General features: G+C 44.5%; 1 protein-coding gene across 1 annotated transcript in view; it reads left to right on the top strand.

Moving 5' to 3' along the window:
* TES (testin LIM domain protein) overlaps positions 1–22967 on the top strand; it is a 213790-nt gene that overhangs the window by 51562 nt on the left and 139261 nt on the right. Inside the window, exon 2 of the mRNA XM_078674357.1 lies at positions 8766–8851. Within this exon, the coding sequence (XP_078530483.1) occupies positions 8766–8851 (86 nt within the window). The remainder of the gene's footprint in view (positions 1–8765; positions 8852–22967) is intronic.

Raw genomic sequence — 22967 nt, 5'->3', positions numbered from 1 at the left:
ATTATGGCCCAAGCCCCTCACGGGGACTTTAAACAAATGGAGGCCACGTGGGGCTCGGAAAACAATGGTGGTGCCCAGAGCGTTGGAGCGGCCCGCTGCTTAGACTGGGCCGCTCCTGACTGCAGTCCAGTCCCCCTGTGCCTTGATCAGGCACCAACAGGACACACCCGGAGCCCCCAGCCTGTCTTCACTCACCGGACTGCGGGTTCATGGTGGGGGCTCCTCCTTTTTGGTCGGCTCTCTTCCTGCAAGGGATTGAGCGGGACGCGGGCAATTGCTTGGACCATGCTGAAGCTGCGGGGCTCTCTCTCTGGACTCACGAGAGCCCCGCTCAGGCTTCCCCACACTGCGGGACTCTGTCTGCAGAGTCCCCGCAGCATGTCTTCCGGATACCTGGTGCCGGCTTCTCAACTCTGGCCGGGCTCTCCTTTGTCCACAGGAGCGCGGGGTGGGCTCCCGTCCACTTCCTCTTTTCTTTACAGCACTTCCGGGTCGCCGCAGGCAGCGCAGCGGCCCTCACTGTTCCCGGCACCTTCTGGCTGTAATACGGGGTAGGCTCCCGTTTAAGGACCAGGTCCCTGGTGGGGTGGGCACCCGCTAGGGCATAAGTAGTGGCACAAGGTCCCGGCGGGGTGGGCAACCGCTAGGGCATTTAAAAGGGCAAAGAAGCGGGGTGGGCACCCGCGCTGAAAATCACACAGGCAGGGGGATCCCCACGCCGGGGAATCCCTCAAGATAGGGATCGCCGCCCTGGCGGCGCAAAAGCGCTATTTAGCATGGGGAGGCCAGCGCTTCCCAGGCACTGGCAGGCAAAAGTCCAAAAGTCTTTTAGGAAGCAGGGGGGGGGCAAAGGCTGGGCCCAGGGGCCAGCTCACAGGTCCCTCCAGCAGGGAGGCTGTCCCCAGTGGCGGTTCCTCCTGGTGCCCAGCAGCAGCAGGCCCCCCTCAAGATAGGATTCACAGAGGGAACATTTTACCTGGGGTCACAGCCCCTTTTTATACACAAATTCCCTTTGTCCCCTTAGCACAGGGTTTAGGGAAAACCAGCTGCAACTGGTTTGGGAGCACTTGAGCACTTTGTTTTGCTCAGCTCCCCTTCTTCCATTCACAGGGTAGGCTAGGGACACCAGACGCACCACAGGGGGCGGAGCCAGCATTGTGGAGGGAAGGACCAGCCCTATTCAGGTCCCAGGGGCACTCCTCCCTCCCATCAACATGCAGATCTCTCCATTCACCAAAGGAGCAGACCCATCCTGACTCCTGGAGCCAGGCACACCAGCCAGCTCCAACCAATCACAAGCCAGACAGTCAATTCACATTTACTACACAGACATGCCAACTTCTAGAAGTGGCACTTCTACACTAGACAAATTAAATCTGCGCACACCGTCGCGCAGCATTTAATCTCACGAGTACTGCACTCCCCACACATCAGGACTTCCATGGACACACACATTCCCCATGCATTCCTATGGGAGGCAGGCCAATCTCACAACATGCACTCAGAGTGCGCACGCACATTACACTGGGACACAGTGTTAAAGTGCGCAGAGACCAAAAACAACTAACACCAGCTCACATATAAAAGCACAAAGTTTTAGGGGTGAACCTGCCAAAAGGGCCAAATCCAACACTTCACTATTCTATTATTTAGAGGAAAAAAAGTATAAAAACACATACATTCGATAATAGTACAGCAACACTTGAAAGTCTTAGTTTATTAAATACAACTTAAATCTAAATATATTACCTTCCTTATTCATATATGACTTCCATGCACTTATGTATCTTTTATGTTTATTACTTTTACTCTTAATTACACATCCCCAGTGCACCACCATCTAGCTCACTCTATACCTCTCTCAATATATCCTCTATCTCCACTCTCTGACTCATCCCAAACCCCATTCTACTACTATGACCCCCGAATAACCATTTTTTGATTCTTCCCTCCTCTACAGCTCCTTGCATCATCACAATCCTGTTTTACTATTCAGGTCTCCCAAACAAACCTTTCTAAACCCCTCCCTATCCTTCCAAGACTCATACGATACATCATCTTTCTCCTAATCCAGTTCTAGAGACTCTCCCCCCTCTCCATCTCTCCTTTATTTATCCCAAACCTCCTCCTACTGCTATGAACTACCATTACTTACCTGCCGCCACCGCCGAGAGTCACACCACGCCAGCAGTCCAGTCAAGGAAGCCGCCCACCACCGAGAGTCACACCGGGTACAGCAAACCGCGCCGCCGCTCCGGGAGGACCACAACTCCCGGCAGGCACCGCGGCGGCGCCACGGATTGACGCGGAACGCGCCAGCAGGGCGCAGGGCGCAGCGACAGCCCGATAAAGGGAGAAGGAGACCGGCAAAGCGGGGGGAACTACCATTACTTACCTGCCGCCACTGCCGAGAGTCACACCACGCCAGCAGTCCAGTCAAGGAAGCCGCCCACCACCGAGAGTCACACCGGGTACAGCAAACCGCGCCGCCGCTCCGGGAGGACCACAACTCCCGGCAGGCACCGCGGCGGCGCGACGGATTGACGCGGAACGCGCCAGCAGGGCGCAGGGCGCAGCGACAGCCCGATAAAGGGAGAAGGAGACCGGCAAAGCGGGGGGAACTACCATTACTTACCTGCCGCCACTGCCGAGAGTCACACCACGCCAGCAGTCCAGTCAAGGAAGCCGCCCACCACCGAGAGTCACACCGGGTACAGCAAACCGCGCCGCCGCTCCGGGAGGACCACAACTCCCGGCAGGCACCGCGGCGGCGCGACGGAGTGACGCGGAACGCGCCAGCAGGGCGCAGGGCGCAGCGACAGCCCGATAAAGGGAGAAGGAGACCCGCGTCGCGGGACGCCCGGGGCGAAGCCCGGGCAAAGGGCGGGCCCTCTTAGGCCCTCAGAGGCCCGAGGAGCCTGGCCTGTGCCAGACACCCTGCCCGGTTGCAAGTAGCCAAAGGACATCGAGACTGCATAACTGTAAGTTGGCTAAATCCTGCTGTAACATACCATTGTGAGCCCCTGAGTTCCTGTTGTACTGAGATTGGTACTGGATATTGGCCATAAGCATTTCCTGCTGTACAGTGGGTTATTTTTCGGGCTTGCCATGAACCATCCACAGACTAGAAGCATGGCAGCCGCTGGGGCAAAAAAACTAACTGGTACCTTAGATGATTTTATCGTACGCACAAATGCCCTTATTGATGAAGGGATCATACTGATGGATAGAAGGGTGTCTCAAGACTTAGCTATGGCAAAGCGTTCCTCTCTGGGCCATATTGCACTAGCTTGCACACCTAATAATGTATCCGCTCCAAAAACACTTGTAATGGTACATAAGGACCAGGGTTGTGACTTACCAGCCTCGCAGGAAGGTCTGGAGGCAACCCCAAATCTCTCCTTGTTGCTGGAAAATGGCCCGGCTGCAACCGAGAATGAAACCACAGCTAGTACCCTAATTGAAAGGGGGAGGAAGGAGGGGGCAATCCCTAAACAAAAGCCCATTAAAACGACCACTCAAAAAGGGAAAAAACCCCAGATTAGTAAAACCCATGACCCAACTCAGTTGGTTCCGATTCCGTTGAATGTGAGCACCAACCTAGATGCTCACTCCAATATTAATGATACTGCAGGTGGGCCCCGGGCAAGTGTGGGTATAACACTAAGTCTGCCAGAGGAAACCATCTTGGATAGTAGCTTGGAGGGGATCTTGGAACTAAGTGGGGTAGTTGACAATCAAGCTGGAGGGGGTGAGGACAGTAGTAGCCTAAGCATGGTTAATAATGATAATAATGATATCTTTGCTATGCTAAAAACTCTCTTAGAACCTATAGAGGTTAGGCTACGATGTCTGGAAAAAATACTGACTAACATCCATAAAGACATTAGTGCCCCTAGCTTCGACTCGAACAATAAAGTTCCACAAAATAAACAAACTATGAACAAACCACCAATAGCTGCTAAAAGCGATGTTACCACTAATCCACCTCCAAAACCCACCACTAATCCACCCCCAAAACCCACACTAACATCTAAAAACCCAACCACAGCTGATAAAGTAGTGCCACCCACACAAACTCCCAAGGATAAAGTTAATGCTGAAAAAAGGGAGACACGTAGAAACATACATCTACCACCAGAAGCCTCCCCATATGTTGTGGTCCTTACTGGAGTCCCCCAACCTGATAGTAAATCAAATGAAAATAATGGGGGACTTGTAAATAAAACAATACATTGGTTAAATGATAATTACCCTCTCCCACCAGCCTTTAAAAGTAACATCCTTATGGTCGAAAGGGCTCCTTGGGTGGGGTATAATAATAATAAAAAAAGGACACACGGTGACTGCGTGGTGATAACATTTGAGAATCCTCGCACCGCAGAATTTATTACATCGAGGCCCCCAAGAAATTATGGTTTGTCTATTGTGGCTAGGTCACTATCCTACTTTTACCCTAAGGGTGAACAACCGGATAATAGGTGGAGCTGGACCAGGGACAAACGACACCATGGTGGTAATACTGGTCAGGCTTTTGATAATAACTACCACAACACACAGTGGAATGGGAGGCATGAAGATGGTTGGAACACTGTGAAACACAAAGGGAGGCCTCCTTATTTTTATCCACAAGGTTGTGACCCTGAATGGACAGGCAATCTGCAATTTCCTCCATTTTTTCCGTGTTATAACCGGTTTGATTGCTTGGAAGCAGTGGACTGACTCCCTAAGAACAAGGAAGATGTCCGGCTGTTTAACAATCCTGGGGGCTTGGGTTCTATAAGTTGTCTAGGGTCTGAGGAAACCCCAGAAATACAGGTGGGGGATGTGTCTATACAAGGGAGCCTGGTCAGAAGTCTAGGGGATACCCTAGATATTTCACCTGTAGGAAAAGATTACTGTAAGGTGCTCTTTTGGAACGTGGCTGGGTTAAAACAAAAGATTACCAATCCAACCTGGGATGAGGCCATTACCAACGTGGGAATATTAGCCCTTCAAGAAACTTGGGCCACCACGCCGATACATCTTAATGGCTACAAAACTTACTTTACCCCGGCGGTGGGTGGAGTACACGGGAGACCCAAGGGGGGGTTGATTGTATACATATCTAATCTCCTAGTATACGATAACATTTCTTTTTCCCCTGGATCTAGTTACTATCAAAAAAATAGTGATACATACAAGGAAGGGTCCAAAGGTGGTTCTTTTTAATTTTTACAATAACTGTTCAGATAGCATGATTAAGGACGTACTTGACACACTAACCTCAGAAATGCAAGACGAACTTGATAAGAGCAAGAGGGCTGAAGTTATGTTATTATGGGGGGGTGATTTTAATTGCACTCTCTGCAAAAAGGGCCAAAAGGGTATCTGTGGTTTAATGCTGGAACAAGATGTCAATTTGACGCATTTTGAACATACCCTATTAGGCGACTCACTAAATGAGATGATTTTTAATTTTAACTTTGGGTTTTCAAATGAGTTAGCACATCATACAACGACATTTGCCCCAACTTTTGTTGGGCGGGGTGCCTCATCTATTATTGATTTTAGTCTATGTACACTTAGCTCCGCGAGCAGATTGATCAGAGCAAACATCATGGACTTACCACTAAGTGATCATCTGCCACAAGTATTAATAATGGAGAACCTATTTGCTGTAGTCGATACTAGAGAATGTCCGAACCAAATGGTCCAGGACGTGAGGTTGGGTGCCCAAAATGGCTACAACCTTAAATGGAGCAGACTGGTCCCGGATGATTTCCAGCATAAAATATTGAGTAAATGCATGAGTAGTTTCTTGATCTGTCTAGATGAACACGCAGAGAACCGTGATATAATAACACATTTTAATATCATCTCTAGTACAATTAAGGAAGCTTTGTGGGCTGAAAGGAAAAATTCCCTAAAGTCCAATAAGAAATGGTTTGATAAGAAGTGCACTAGAGCCTTGACAAAGCTCAGACATGCAATTCATAAAAGACCACGGGACGTAATCCTAATTAGAATTGCAAGGAAGGTCTATAATTCAGCATTGAACGACAGGAAGGCCTCGATAAAAAGGGAGGCTTGGGACAACCTATGCGCTGCCTCAAAATCAAAGGATCCGGCTGCTTTTTGGAGGGTCATTAATACCCCCCTTTTACATGAACAAAAAGCACGCATGGAAATTGCCATCTCAGAAGATGAGTGGGTGGCTCATTTTTCCTCCCTTTATAAGGTTGTGGAATTAACCCCTGAAACAGACCAGGATGCGGGGTTGTTAAATTTAGATACATCCAGAACTTTAATTGTAACCCTTCCTGAAGTTACAGCAAGCTTGAAGGCGACTAAGGGGGGCAAGGCAGCAGGACCAGACGGTATTCCAGCCGACCTCTATAAGGCTAACATCGAATTATGGGGGCCACTGTTGGTTCAGCTCTTCAATGCTGCTCTGGTAAATAGCCCAATTCCTACCTGGTTTACATCGGTAATAGTCCCAATCTTTAAGAAAGGGGACAGGCTAAATTGTACTTGCTATAGGCCAATTTCCTTATTGGACTCTTCTATAAAAATTTTGGGGAGAGTGATTTTAGTTAAATTGCAAAGCTGGGCGGAGGATAATGGGGTGTTAAGCGATTTCCAATTTGGGTTCCAAAAGGGTTTAGGGACCATAGAGCAAGGTTTGAACCTTTTCACCTTGCAACAGAAGTATATAAAGGTTAAAAAACGTCTATACCTCACTTTTGTTGATTTAACATCAGCTTTTGACTGTGTGTCACACACTAAATTATGGTCAATTATGGCCGAATTGGGGGTAGACAACGCCATTATATGCTTCCTGAGAGAGCTTTATTCTGGGGCCACTGCTAGTGTCAGATACGGGAATAATGGCGAATGCAGCAGACAATTTGGGATTGGTCGGGGTGTGCGCCAAGGGTGCGTCTTAGCCCCCTTTCTATTTTTGTTATATATAAATGGCATGGAGAAGCACCTCGTACAGGAGGGCAGAGACATGCCTATGGTGAGAGGTAGGCCTGTCCCTGCACTGATGTACGCTGATGATGCTGTTTTGATGGCACGCACACCAATGGCTTTACAAACTTTGGTTACAGCCTTTAACACTTTTATGCTTGGTTTAGATTTGAAAATCAATTGTTCTAAAACTTTATCAATGTATTGTGGGTCCAGAACAAGCAAGCACGTGAAGCCAATCTTTATAAACTCCAATCCCCTAGAAAGGACCCCTACCTTCCCATATCTGGGGATATTGTTCCATGAAAGTGGCTCATGGACTACAGCAATTCATGCTAGATCTTTGTTATTTTCTAAGACTATTATGGCCCTAAAATGCTTTATGAAAAAATTAGGTAAAAAACCCATAAAGGAGATTTTAACTGTTTATAATGCAACCTGTATATCTGTAGCTACCTATGGTGCAGGATTATGGGGGTATTCAAACATCAGTGCGATTCAGATCTTGGAAAACAAGTTTCTATGCCACATTCTGCCCGTACCCCAAAGTACTGCAACGATGATATGCCATGCTGAATTGGGAACACCTTATGTTACCGATACCATTAAAATTCAGCCAGTCCTTCTTTGGCATAGGGTTTGGACAAATGATGAATGTGTTGTCAATCGGGCTATTTTAGAGGATATTATGGCATTGGACAATATCAGCGATTTTAAATGGATAGGCTACGTTAGAAACTTTCTTGAAAAAATAAGTTGCCTCCAATACTTTGAGGACCCACAATCAATGGAATATATACCTAGAAGAGATTTGAAAAATCTGTGTATGGCGTACCTCAAGGAAAAGAGACACATAGAAGAGGCGAGAAAAAAGACTGTTTCTATCCACCAGGACATTCTATGTGGAGAAAAATTGCAGCCATATCTTTCATTGTACATGTCCAATCATGAACGTTATCTTTTGACCCGATTTAGATTGAATATTGTCTTTAGGACATTATCGTTCCCCGTGATGAATTGTTGGTCGAAGGATTTATGTCTTTGTCCATGTGATGATGTATCCCAACAATCCGATATACATATATTATTCTTTTGTAAATGTTATACTCTTCCTCGAAAGAAACTTATCATCCCTATCCTCAAGGATTTAAAAGTATATAGATGCCGCCTAGCATTCACAGAGTGCCAGAAAATGGAAACTGTTTTTATGGTTGCCTCAATTGCAGAATTTTTAAAATTAGTTTTTAAGTGCCGTAAATCAATTCAAATAGATTGATCGTTTTTATTGTATATATGAATTCAATTCTGTTGCTTTTCTTTTCTTTTTCGTGATTTTAAAAAAAAGTTCATTCTACCTCTTGTAAATTGTACCTTTCATGCTACTTTCATGGTTATCTTGTTTTTAACCGAATAAAGTATTTTTGAATCTTGAATCTTGCTATGATCTCCAATTAAATGCTTTCTAGCCCGTTTTCTCTTCTATCCCTCCACTATCCTTTTTAATCCAGTTAACACTCACATGTTCACTGTTCAAATTAATTTCATATTTCCCTATACTAATTCACCACTAATCCTTTTTGGGTTCCAGAGTAGGGTGCTACTAGCTTACAAGCGCTTTGACACCTTGTCAGGGATAGTAAGCGCTATATAACTACAATTACAATAGATCGGCACCATAGCGACAGCACAAGCTCACTACCTGCAGGCGAGGCCTCAAAAGTAAACATATTGTGCAATCCTTTGTGTATTTTAATTCATGAAGATTGGTGAAACCTAGTAGTTAACCTTTTCTCCATATCTTTACCCAACAGGTTACTTTAGGCCATGAACTAGGATCTGGTGCCCCCTGCCTCAAATGCAAGGATAAATGTGAAGGCTTTGAGCTTCATTTCTGGAGGTTTGTGCTTAAATTTCAGTCTGTGTTTAATCATTCTTTACACAGTAAGGGAAAGATTTGTTCATGTCTTCTGTCTCAGAAAATTTGTTGGAAGAGAATGAATTTCAAAATCAATCAAGATGTTCTGTTAAGCAAATATTTGTGAAAGCTAATGCTTCATTTTCGAGAAGAGAATGTGGACCGATATTCTTGTACCGTAAAAGAGCGTCCTTTTACAATCGTCCGTGTACCATGAGAATATTGCATGTATATGTATGCTCTTAAACATATCCTAATGAAACCGGAGTCACCTGAGAACTGGTCCTTGTGTAACAGCTATAAGGCTTTTATACAGTACCTTTCATTTTCTCCTAGGAAGAAACCATGTTTATTCGCCTTTGGTTATGTTCAAAATCATGTGTAATTGTCCATCTTCTCATTAGGTCTTGACTACAGACCGGTATAGCTGTCTGTTGGCCAAACCTATTGTTTCTAATACATTACCTATACTTGGAGTATGATTTTGGTCAGCCACTTAGTCATGGTTGGATGGCTTTGGTGTCTGACTCCTTTCCCTGCTCCTGATGTGATGAATATTCTAGTTTTTGTCCACTCAGGAGCATTTATTACTCGCAGTATGTCTCACAGTGCTCTGATTGGATGGGATATCCTTCGGCTGCTTAAGTCTAAGCTTTACTAGGCGCTCGTCAGGAGATACAACGATTGATGTATACATTTTGTGCTGTGCTGACACTCTTTACCTGGCCCTTTGGTTTTCTGCTATCACTCAGCGACTCCCTGCATCCAAGGAAGCCCTCAGCGCCTCGCCGGACCCGCTTCGCGGGTCCCGCAGCGCTTTAATTTGCTGAAGCTGCTGGCCGTGTGGGAGCATTTTCTGGAGGAACGCGGGCAGGTGACAGCGTCGGCGGGGCTGCGAGCACACAGGCAGGGACTCCAGTGTCCAGGAGTCCCTGCGCGCTCGATCTACAACACCTGGGCTGCTCTCCCCGCTGGCCACGCCCCCCGCCAACGGATTGAAATACAGGCTTTCTCTTCAGCTCACCGGGACCATTTTGTGCTGTGCTGACACTCTTTACCTGGCCCTTTGGTTTTCTGCTATCACTCAGCGACTCCCTGCATCCAAGGAAGCCCGCAGCGCTTTAATTTGCTGAAGCTGCTGGCCGTGTGGGAGCATTTTCTGGAGGAACGCGGGCAGGTGACAGCGTCGGCGGGGCTGCGAGCACACAGGCAGGGACTCCAGTGTCCAGGAGTCCCTGCGCGCTCGATCTACAACACCTGGGCTGCTCTCCCCGCTGGCCACGCCCCCCGCCAACGGATTGAAATACAGGCTTTCTCTTCAGCTCACCGGGACCATTTTGTGCTGTGCTGACACTCTTTACCTGGCCCTTTGGTTTTCTGCTATCACTCAGCGACTCCCTGCATCCAAGGAAGCCCGCAGCGCTTTAATTTGCTGAAGCTGCTGGCCGTGTGGGAGCATTTTCTGGAGGAACGCGGGCAGGTGACAGCGTCGGCGGGGCTGCGAGCACACAGGCAGGGACTCCAGTGTCCAGGAGTCCCTGCGCGCCCGATCTACCACACCTGGGCTGCTCTCCCCGCTGGCCACGCCCACCGGCCTATCAGTCTATGTGCCTGCTGTATTTTTGTTTAAAGGTGACCAGTGCTACCGCTTCGCGGGAGCGAGCGGGAGCGCGCCGGGAGAAGCCCGGGACAAGGGCGGGACCGTCTGTGGCCGTCCGGGGCCGAGGGTGGCTGGGCTGGGCCAGCCCTCTGACTCTGACCATAACGGTTTATATTGCACTAAGAAAGGGTTGTGTGGGATAAGTGCCAAACTTTAAGTTTTGTAAAAGGGTTGGTGACTTCAAGTATGTCTGTATATCCAGGTACTATTGTCCCGACGGCCCAAACGGACGAGCCTGGGTCTGGGTCAGGGTCTGCTGTTATTGGACCCCTAGACAAATACTTCAACCGGCCCATACAGGACATCGATAAAGAGATAACGCTTGCAGAGAGGCGTGCTGAGCGTAGATTGTCTATTGAACTCCTCAAAAATCCTGTAGACAAGCGCTCAGTTCAAATATATCCTGCATTGGTAACGCCTTTATCATCTTTAAACTTGCCTGTTGTAGTCGAAACATGTCATGATGTTACCATCAACAAGGAGAACCAGGGTATTGTAGCAGAATCAACATCTTCTTGTGTGAGTCATATTGACCCTATAACATGCCCATCTGAAATATGTGCCCCGGTTTCTCTGCCCCAATCTAAATCAAGTTCAAAAAGAAAAAGGAGTACTGCACCTAGAAAATGTTATCCTCCTAAACCCCCACACAAACTTAGGAAAGTGAGCAAAAAAATGTGCCCCAGTAAGGCTGTCACTGAAGTAAGTTGTAGTAGGGAAAGTATACAAGAGGGAGATGTTGACAAACCTTTTATCATATGGATTCTGGTGGGGGAGGAAACAGCATGAATCAACATGGGGATTCTAATGACCCTGATCCAAATGCTGGAGCAACATTAGATGACATGAATATTGGCGATGATATCGTGAATATGGAGGAAGGATGTGGGGAAGTAAGTGTTAATGCCGGAAATGGGGAGTTACCTACACCTACCGTATATGTTGATAATGATATGGATGGAGGTAGTATGAGGAGTAGTGAGAGACTTGTCGGGATGGATGCAAGCTCAATGAATCCACAACCATGTTCTTTAACAAATGGAGTATGTGAGGATGGGTTTAGTCCTGGGAAGTTCCTATCTTGGAATATTGCTGGGCTGTGTAGCAAGTCTGAATTACAAACCTGGGTAGATTTTATTAACGGGTTTGACGTGTGCTGCTTTCAAGAAACATGGGCCTGTGACCCTGTTTTCCTCTGTGGGTATTTAAATTTTTCAATCCCAGCTACCAGAGGGGTTAGGGGTCGGCCAATGGGAGGGCTTACAGTGTGGATAAAGCAGGATTTGGACATTTCTATTAAAGTGTTGGATTTGGGCCATAGTGACATTCAAATGTTAAGATTGTCCTCAGAAAAGTGGGATGTGATTGATCTGTATAACATCTATGCAAGAGGAACCAGTTCGGGGAGTTCTCCCACTCTAGAGGCCTTGCTCTCCTTCTTAGAAACTAAGTCCCTAGGTAATAGAATTGTAGTAGCTGGGGACTTAAACAGGACCTTCGAACCACTTGACAGTACAAATGATCCCCTAGGCCAGGATGAGGATATGCTTTGGGGAATACCATCTTTGAGTATAGATCCTATCAAGCGGTGGACGAAGGACATATTGCTACTAAATGCCATGTGTTTGGAGCATGGGCTAAGAGCCCTAAATGGGAGGACACCTTGGGACAAAGAAGGTGCCTGTACCTTTGATAATGGCCATAGCAGGAGTAGAATAGATTATGTTATATGTAGTCTTTCACTCTGGCAGGGGGTTTTTGATATGGTCATTAAAGGTAGATTGGAAAGTGATCACAATCCCCTTTGTGTGACCCATAAATGGTGGAGTGTTGGGTCTCAAAACATGCACACAAGAAATGAACAACTTCCAGTAATGGCCAACGACATGCGAAGGTTGAAATGGCCAAGTGTCTTAGCAAATGAAGAATCCATGATTACTATTAATGCTGAGGTTGATAAGGCGCTTATTTCTATGGAAGCGGCAAAACCTATAATCCCTGGTTCCAGGGAAATTACAGATATTCACAATGAGTTTTTCTGCCTCCTAAGACCACACTTTATGCAACCACAAAGTACTAAAGGCAAAAGACTTCCTAAAGTGGCCAGGTGGTTTAATCGACAGTGTAGGTCAGCTCGATTGGCACTGGGCCATGCTATTAGAGTAAGAGAGAGGGCTATGATTAGTGTAGCCAGAAAATCCTATAATATATGTATCCTCCAGGCAAAGAGACAATGGGATGAAGAGCACTGGGCAGAGTTAAAGGAGGCTTCCAGTAGCAAGGATTCCAGGCTTTTTTGGAAGATTATTAAGTGGGGTAGAGGCAGTACCCCTGATAGGCCAGATAACAATGTAGCTGAAGAAGCCTGGGTTGAGTATTTTAGACCTCAATATGCTGAAGCAAAGAAGGACGGGATAGGGGAGGTGTTACCGCCAGTTTTTGCTACTGATAACCTGTTTTCCCTCAAGGAAGTCGAATTAGCTATTTGCTCTGTTAAAGGGGGGAGGGCACCAGGGTTAGACGGAATACCGTCAGATGTCTTCAAACACGACACGAAAAGGTGGGCGAGGTATGTCCTATTATTAGGTAACGCAATTGCCAAGGGTGGGGTGGTCCCTGAGCTGTGGCAAGGTGCCATTATCATACCCATCCACAAAAAAGGAGATCGATCTCTCCCAGCTAATTACAGGCCAATAAGCTTGATTGCAACCATACAAAAAGTCATGGGGAAAATGGTTGTAAATCAGCTTATGGACTGGGTGGACGACAATAACGCCCTTTCCCCCTACCAAGCAGGATTCAGGCGGGCAACCAGCACAATTGACCAAGTCTTTCGTTTTACCATTTTGCGGTGGAGGACGGTATTGCTTGGCAAAGGCTGCCTGTATGTTGCATTTGTCGACTTGCGGGCAGCTTTTGATTTGGTCCCAAGGCAAAAGTTATGGATGGTATTACATAAATTAGCCATACCAGCTGAACTCCTTACCCTTATCATGCGATTGCATGAATGTAATTTCGCAAGGGTCCAGTGGGGTGGGAATGGCGAGGCATCCTCAGATTTCCCGGTAGAAAGGGGGGTCCGACAAGGTTGTGCAATGGCACCCCTACTATTCTCACTATTTATTAATGGGATTGTGGGGAGGATGTTAGATGTTAGTGTAGATGCACCTTCGTTAGCGGGCGTCAGGGTCCCGATCCTGATGTTCGCTGACGACACACTAATTATGTCAAAGACTCCTGCAGGTTTACAGCGTGCCCTAAATATATTTGATGATTTTTGTAAAGAGCACGGCCTTGAAGTAAACGTGGGCAAGACGAAGTTAATGGTCTTTTCCCCGCGCCATAAAGCCCACCCTAGGGTATTTTTGAATAACATCAAGCTAGAGGTGGTTAGCGAATTCACATACCTAGGGGTCCAAATAACAGATGGCTTGGGCTGGTCACATCACCTGGAAAAAACGGCATTAAAACACCAGCAAATCTCGGGGCACTGCGGGGGGAACATAGGAGATCCAAAACTAAACCCATTAAGCCTGTCCTTATAGTGTATGACGCAAAGGCTCTAGGTGCGGCCCTATATGGGGCTGAGTTGTGGGCCTGGGAAAACCTATCTACCTTACAGACATCAGAGAACAGGTTTTTTAGAGGAATCACGGGTGTACCCCAGAGCACCCCCCTAATTCCACTGCTCTCCGACCTAGGCAGACGATCAATCAGTGATAGAGCACGATTGCGCCCCATTCTCCACTGGAGACGTCTTTGGACAACTCCAGAGATTAAGCATTATGCAGATGGATTCCTGGCAATAATTAAGGAAGACAAATTTCATAAGATCAACTGGCTAAAAAATTTAAGTGCCATGTTAATTAAATTGGGCCTTTTTAATCTGTGGGATAATCCCCAGGGAGAAGTCTTCCCAAGTAAAGAAACCCTCAAGTCTCAATATTGGGATTGGGTGGATAGTAGCCTTTTGAGGGCCACGAGATCTGATTCTATGGCTGGCCGCTTTTTGGAAGTTAAAATCTGTCCAACATTGGAAAACTATTGGGACAGTATTACTGCCCCAATGGACAGGAAGTTATTTTTCCAATTAAGATCTGGATCACTCCCTTTAAAAATATTGACTGCAGGATGGCAGAATTTGACCTCTAAGTGTTGTCCAGTGTGCAAAGCTGCTACTGAAAGTCTAGGCCATTTTTTATTTGTCTGTGATGCTTATTCGTTACCAAGGAGGGTTTGGCTAACCCCAGTTTGCAAAAATCTTGGGACACAACGTAGTGTAGTGGCTATGAGAATTCTATGTACACCCACTGACGAGCCGATTGCTCTTGGAGTGTCTAAATATTTGGGGTGGGCTTGGTCCATTAGGAGGAGGTCGATAGGTAGGGTTTACTAATGTAGTTCATCAATGTAATTTTAATGTGATTTTAATGTAACTTGGTTTTATATTTGTGTACAATTTGTCTTACATAGTATCGTATTGGCTTGCACAACTGTTTTTAGAAATTGTATATGTATATTGATGAATGTACTAGTTGTTTTATTTGTATTGTATTTGATTATATGTTGTGCTTTTATGAGAAGTTATCTCGAATAAAGCTTATACTACTACTGCTTTACTTGTTGTGCGTTTGAGAGACTGTTTCCCTGCTCCCTGTAGTGTCTTGCAAATGAACAATGACTGAAACTCTTTGCCGCCTGATTAACTCTGTCGAGCTATGACGTAATGGATAGATTGTATTGCATTAAAGGTTGCTTTAGATTGTTGAGTTCGGAGTTGCACGTAGACTAATAAAGACGTGTGATATCAAACTTTGTATGTAGTATAGTCTTTTAAGGGTGCCCCAGCTGGGAAGATGATACAAATGGTGTCGAGATAGGGGATTACTAACCCAAAGATTGACAGTGCTCTCTCAGAGAGTTTGCTGTGATCCAGGCAAACTGCTTGTGCTGGTCACTATTGCTTGGATATAAATTTACCTTGGAAAAAATTAAAAGACAGGAAGCATTTAGCAAAACAAGAACAATTTGGTTTAATTTAATGTTGCTTCTGGGAGAGCAGCAACTGAGTTGTGTCTAAAAACTGTCTCGATGTACAGAGGTTTTGTCTGGCATTGTATACAGTTCAATAAGTACAATGAACCAATTACACTTTCTTGTAGAGCATGTAAATCCGGACCTAGTCATGTACCATAAATTCAACCATCTGATAAGGGGCACCCGTGGCTCTCGACTTTGTGAAGACTCAATGAGGGCCAGTGTATGTGTGTCCATATGTCTGGCATGGGGAGCGTGTGATCACTGCATGTAGTGTGCATGCTGTGTTCTGATTGGTAGTGTGTTTCTAACTACATGTGGCATCTGACTTTGTGGTATTTTGGGAACGCGTGCCCCTTTGGCCAAATGTGTTTTATTGAGGGCATTCTCCTCTGACCTTTTGTGATGGAGCTGCCAATCTGTGGGATTGATCTGGTTTTTCCCTTTTCTTGCGCTTGTCTGTGGGCTAAGTGTAACCCCACCTGAAACCTATCAATTTGTAGGCTTGGGTTTGGGTCGCATGGCCAGTCAGACCACTTATCTCTGACTCTGGGTTGATTGGCAGGTCATCTTGGGTGGATTTAACAGCAATGTTACGAGTTTTTTATTACGTTTGCATATAACATGGTGGTCATTGATATTGCATTTACTGACATTCTCATTATTATGTGTACATTTGTCATGGTGTACATCCACATCGTGTTTACCTGTATTGACATTCTGTATACATATATTGTGGCGTATGTTGACATTGTATTCAACTAGATTAACATCCCATGTACCGTCGTCAAAATACAGAATTGATGCTGAATGCATGTGGAGTCCAAATGTAGTACCAGCTGCTGTGAAGCAGTTGATAATAAAAACATTTACACAGTCTGCACATCGTTGGTCGAGAAACTGTTGATCAAGCCATACATCAAGGTACCATGCTACTATGCAATATAGAGCCATACCTAGGACAGCGTCATAACGCTGCAAATGTAAGTGCTGCAAGCCAGATATCAACCAGGTGTAGGCTAGATGCCAGAAGCAAAGTGGCTTTGATTCAAGAAATGGTTGTTTGATTACCATAAGTAAATAAAGAGAGTCTTCAAATCGTAGCTCTGTGCAAAGATGCCCTAGGAGAAGTGCCGGGGATTGTGCTTGCGGTGCCATTCATACCTGAAGAGGCGAGCCACTAAGCGGGGCTCAGAACAACTCCACAGTACTTTGAAGAGTGAAAGTCCGTGAGGGGTACGGAATAGTGGCAGGTTGTTGTTCCGATGGAGACCAAGAAGAAAATCACCTTTCCAGTTATCATCAAGGATGTTCCAGAGGCCAGTACATCACAAGATCTCAGAGAGAATGAGCTAGAAACCATGGCCGAAAGACCACCACATCCCACATAATTTAGTTCCACACTGGTCTACAACACTGCTGCTTTCTTGAAACCACCGGTTCTTGTGGAGACAATAGTGTGTAATACAGGTAATAAGAATGCACAATGGCAATGTACAAGGGTCAAGTGGATATCGGACAAAAAGTAGCCGAGCACACTGTAATTGCGTATTTGTAGTTTATAATAAATATTCAGACAAGTTTCAAATATACATAACAAATGGTGCTTTGTGTCCCCTGTGCAAAATTGGAACCAAAGAAAGGGAAATTAAGTGACATCTAGTGACAATTCTAGTATGGTTTCCATTACTTTGAAGAAACAACCATTTTAAGCTTTCAACAATTTTCTACAACACTGTAAACAATAGTCAATGTTGGGATAATTATTTGTTTCTTTTACTGTCGACGACGTTTCGACCCTTCCATAAAATACAGGGTCTCTTCAGGACCTAATGATATATGGACATCTGTAAATTAAAAAGAAGAGTGGTGTAAACTATAGTTCAGTGGGATCGCTATTTGTAAATAAACGCTTGGATGGCCCAAAAAGGAGATGTACCTGGAACAAAAGATAAATTGTATGCACAGTCACATGTATGGAGTGAAAACACTGGTCAAGTGCAGAAGAATAAAGATAAGGATACTCACATTGAACTCAGCCGGGTACTACAGGAGTGAGAAAAGAAAGGGAGGGGTAAGAACTCCGCAAAATAGCAATGTTACTGGTAATCATAATTCCAAGTATGGAAGCTTACCTCCATGTGAGGGAAGCGGGAGAGAGAAGGGCTGGCAATAGTGGATGAGGCAGGACAGATACTTGGGCCTGTTGTACAGCAACGGAGATGATATCTGTAAAAGAGTTACTGTCTTTCACTGTCATGATAGATGGGGGTATATGTGCAGCATGTTATACATCTGGAGAGTAAGTTTTACCCGTGCAGAGTCTTCAAATGCTTGGCAGTTTTGCAGAGATGATGCTTTAAAACTGGGAACAGAATGTTTCCTGGCTCTTGGTTTTCTGCAATAATGTGCAAAAAGTAGTGTTGGTATGCGATGTCATCATTACATAAATATGTAGAGTGTGAGTGCATGTAACGGACGGTGCGCTTAGTTGGAATTAATTGCAGGGTGAGTGCCCAGTTTGCCTGTTACACTCTTTATTCTGTTTAGACATTATTAGCACATTCAGATGACACATAGCGTGTAAATGTACGTAAATGTAAATGTACATGTATTTATATAGCGCAAATCACCGACACGGTATCTAAGCGCTTGCTTAGGGAACCCGTCCTGGTATTCCCCTGTGAGAAACCCCGGCAGGGTGTCCACAAGGTGAAAGCCAGGCATCCCGCCGCGAGGGGCCGTAGTGGAGATTAAGCAAGCTATTGCCCAGAGTCGCAGAGTGTGACCCTGTGAGTCGAGTAGGCACCGGAGCGAGAATTGTCGAGTCCGTGGAATTTTTGAGCCCGAGACCCGCCGAGGAGGGGAATCGGACCCTGGTCCACGGTCGATCTCAGCTTCCGGGTCTGCCGCCTCTAACCACTGAGCCACGCTACTCGTGATGTCATTATTAATAAGTTTATGTAGGCAAAAATAAGCCGTCGGGTATGTGCAAGGTTCGTGACACAATACATAAATAAACAGGGAGGGTTCTTAAATGACAATATCAGCGCATTCAAAGGACACATACCGTGTCTGGCGGTGTCATTGTTAGTATCTGTACGAGGGCACAGAAAAGCCGCCTCGTAAGCAAATTGTGTCTGTAAGTATACGTAAATAACTCAGGAGGCTTTAAGAATCAGGGTTCAGAGATCGGGGTAGTCTCATGCCATAAAGGCTTACCTTCAGAGTTAATCTGTAGAACAACGCGTGCAGCCGCTACGCGTCTCCCCTGCTGCGGCTGTAAGGGTTCGATGACAGCGAGTGAATGCGGGTGGCGGGAATATATACTGAATGAGTAAACGCTGATCGGTCGTCACGGAAGGCATCAATGTTGATTGCCGTTCTTGACGATGAATTGGCAGGAAAAAAAGAAGAAAGGGTAGAAAGACCGGGTTTTTTAATAAGCGCTCTGTGCAGTGTTTTCAGGAATATTATAACTGTATGGTTTGGAGTATACAAGATATGGGTTTCATACATATATATTTTGGAGTGCAAAAATATGTAAGAGGTCATATATTTATATTTGCAGACATTAGCAGCGATCTGAAATTCTAACAGACTTATTCCAAGTCTCGTGATATTTGCCAAGAGTATACAATGTAATTGTACAGTTTTAACAAAATAAACTTTTAGGCAAAACATATGTGTTCAACCCAAATGACTCCAATATAAACAATCAATACAGATGAAGTTAATTGCTTATACCGGTGCAGTGTTTGCACAATTCGTTTGAGTGAGCAAATAAAGAGAAATAGTGGGAAGTCTCAAGCTTGGGCAGCATATGCACGGTGTGCAAAGCAAAGGAAAAAACAAGTATGTCATGGCACAAAGACAAAATGGCTGGCGTAACGTTCTAGAGGCAATGTTCGATGCACACCCACAAGGCCCTGTGGAGACATCGGGTATGACAAATCGACACTGAATGAAGTTGGTTGTCATCTAAATCATTGTCACACTGTTCCTTCAGTGCTAGCCCTGATTGCCACATTTTGGCATTTGATCGGGTAATGTGGGAGGTTGGGGAGGCCACCAAGGCATTTGTGAGGGTGGACCAGAAAAGAAGCCGTGTCCTCTTGATTGTCTCATCGTGTTTCTGCCAAGACTGTCTGAACTGCTTCAGTCTGAGTCTTCCCTGTTGCTCCAGTCATCAAAATTAGAATTCCACTCATCAGTCCCTTGACGCCAGCCTTTCTCTTCCCTTTTACTCTTTTTCGGCGGTTGAGTCAGATAGTCATCTGCTGTATAAGGGTATACTTTTTCATGTGAAAAACTGGTAATTTCTTCTTCAATTTGTTGATCTAGTATTTTAAGAGATGCTCTCCTGTCTCACTTGTGGTCCTATTTAACTCCTCTAGTTTATTTTTTGAACAGGGTTATCTGTAGAGTGCACTTGATCTGATTTTCTAAAAGTTGGATCTCCACCATAAGTAAGTCTGCGGTCTCTTAATTAGTTGGATCAACGAATCCCTGGTGCACCACCAGGAGATAAGTAATCAATCTTTTCTTTAAGTTTTGTTGTCCAGAAAGAGTCTGGGAATATGAACATATATATATAGATATATATACACACAGTTATGAAACATGCCACCCTCTGGTGGGCAAGGGTTCCCATTCTAAAGAAAGCATTTTTCCATACACAACAATGATAAACATTTCTCCCCCCTTTGTTTCACTAGATGTATCTTTTGTGTGTGCTTACTTGTTTAGGGAGTGGTACACACTAGTTGGGTTTCTTTGCTCCCAAAAGACACCCCGTATGAATTTGGCATTGATAATATCACTGCAACGTTTGTAATCAAATTATTGCTGGGAAAACTGAGCTTGGCAGGGCGCAGGTTATAGTTACCTTTGGACACGAGTTAACTCTAACAATAGCTGGTGAATTTCTGTCGTTTTTAGAGCTTAAAAGGTTACATTGTTACTGAACATTTCACCTAACAATAAAGTAACTTTATCCTTTGTTTTTTTGTGAAAATATATATTTATCATGCTTAACGTGTATATAGGCCACTGCATAGATTATATGCATGTTATTTCATTTATATGCTTATGGGGTTCTGTTTTATTTAATCTATCACAATGTGTACATTTGATCACAACAATTGTATCTATAAGTGCTTCACTTTTGAGATATTGAAGAAAAATATAAATTAAAAGTACATTTGAATGAATAAACGAATGTCAAATTAAAAAAACATAAAATTGCCCAACAAATTAATAAAAATAAACAAATTAGCTTTATGTACATCAACACTTAAAAGTCTGTGTTTCTAAATATTTATCCATGCATATGGAACTTTATATAATACTATTTTATTTCTCTTTATTACTTTCTATTAACATGTATGCATTTTTATTTATCTATTTATTTATTTCTCTACTCCCATTGTAAAAAAAAAAGAATTGGCAACTCTCTCCAATTCACTACTCTCTCATTATACCTCTTTTAATATATCCTTTACCCCCACTCTGACTGATCCCAAAACTCATTTTATCACTATGCTCTCCCATAAAACACTTTCTAGACTCTTCCTTCATCCTATTTAATCCAACTAACAGACTCACATGTCCACAGCGCCAATTAACAATTTTTATTTTACTTGTACTAATCCACCACGGGTTACAGAGTAGTGTGGTACTCACCAAAAAGTCCTGCTGAAGGCCCCCGGCCGTCCGACGTCACGGTGGGCGTGTGCAGAGGACGGCCGAGGACCGTCCGAACCTCGCCCACTCTTTATTTCGCCCGCACAGTGCGAAAATTCACGCAGCTCGCAAGGGTTTAAAGATAGTCTTGCAAGTAAAATGGTCTCAACTGTGTGTACAGGAGTGATATTCCCTGTGTCCACTAGATGATGGTATAACTCTCATAGACACTAATCATGAAGTTATATAAACAGCCCAAGAGGGTGAAACGAGTGGGTACGTATTTAACCAAGAAAGGATGATGAGGAGCATATTCACTGAGGAGCCACCTATGTTATGAACATTGTACAACTAGCCATGTAGGGGCCAGATGTACAAAGCATTTTTGGCCTAAAATGGTCAGATTCAGAGTTTGCGACTGCAAAAATGTTTTTTACTATGTACTAAACCCGTTAGGATCTTGTAGCTTTTTTAAAAATGGGCTTCGAAATAGATAAGGAATCCCTTTTTAAAAACATTGTGTTGGAGGTATCCCATCCTAATACCGATTGCTATCTTTCTGTAAATAGTTTACTGGTCGCGTGCCATTGAAATTTTGCAGAAATGAGGGTGTTAACCCATTCTCAAAAGAGAAGGATTCCCCTTGGGACCCTTTACCCTTTGTGAATATAAAAAAGGTGTAAGTAGTCATTGGGCCTAAGGAATGCTGCCAACTCTCAAGCAAACAAAAAAGTAAACTTTTCTACTTTATTTGCAGCCATGCGTCCTTTAAGCAAAATACGTGGTATTTAAAGGGTTTTCTTTGGTGTAAGGCAAACACAGACATGGAGATTTGCTGACCCCAGCAGGCCATCATTCCTGATGATCTCCAGCCACAGTGGGTCGCAATTTGTGATCGACCACATGTATATTAATGAGATAGGACAGATAGCGGCCCACTCCGAACTGGAGTTTTCCAATCTGACATATTTGAATATGTTAGCTCGAAAAATGATTTAATGATCGCAAAATACTGGGTGCAAATTGCGACCTGTATTTTGTGAGCAGTAAATAGTACACCTGGCTCCTAGTTCCGGGAGTATGCCTCCTTAGAGGTGGCATCGAATTGTACAAATCGAAAAAAGGCACCACATCATATTTTTAAATGGCGCCTATTTAGTCAAGTAGTTTTAACCATCTCTCCGCAGATTAAGGAAGGCGATATGTATCTCATCCTAATTCACCTTAATACAATCCCCCACATGCATCATTGTGACATTTTGCACTTCTTAATTTGCGAAAAATAAGGAATCGCAAATTAAGAAGTGCAAAATGCTATGCATCATTATTTTCGGTATTCATTTGTGATTCGGTAAAAATCGCAATTTTTACAGAATCCCAAATAAATACCGAATTCTTAAGTTAATTTTCGCAATTCCCATTGATTCCTATGGGCCAAAAGGCCCATAGGAGTCAATGCAAATTGCGAGTGGCACTTAGAAAATTTCATGGGTGCAGGGGGGGGTCCAAAGGACCCCCCCATGCACCCCTGAAATGTATTTTTCGCATCATGTTTCACACACACATGTCCTAAGGACATGTGTGTGTGAAACATGAATGTTGAAAAAAAAACATTTTCAGCTTTTTAAACACTTTTTCCAAATTTACCGAGTGGTTCAACCACTCGGTAAATTTGGCACCCTAATTGCGATTTTACAGTTTTAAATTTAATGATGC

The sequence above is a fragment of the Lissotriton helveticus genome, chromosome 1_1 (genome assembly GCF_964261635.1).
Source record: "Lissotriton helveticus chromosome 1_1, aLisHel1.1, whole genome shotgun sequence".
NCBI classification, from domain to species: domain Eukaryota; kingdom Metazoa; phylum Chordata; class Amphibia; order Caudata; family Salamandridae; genus Lissotriton; species Lissotriton helveticus.
This window is presented reverse-complemented; position numbering and strand designations above follow the sequence as displayed.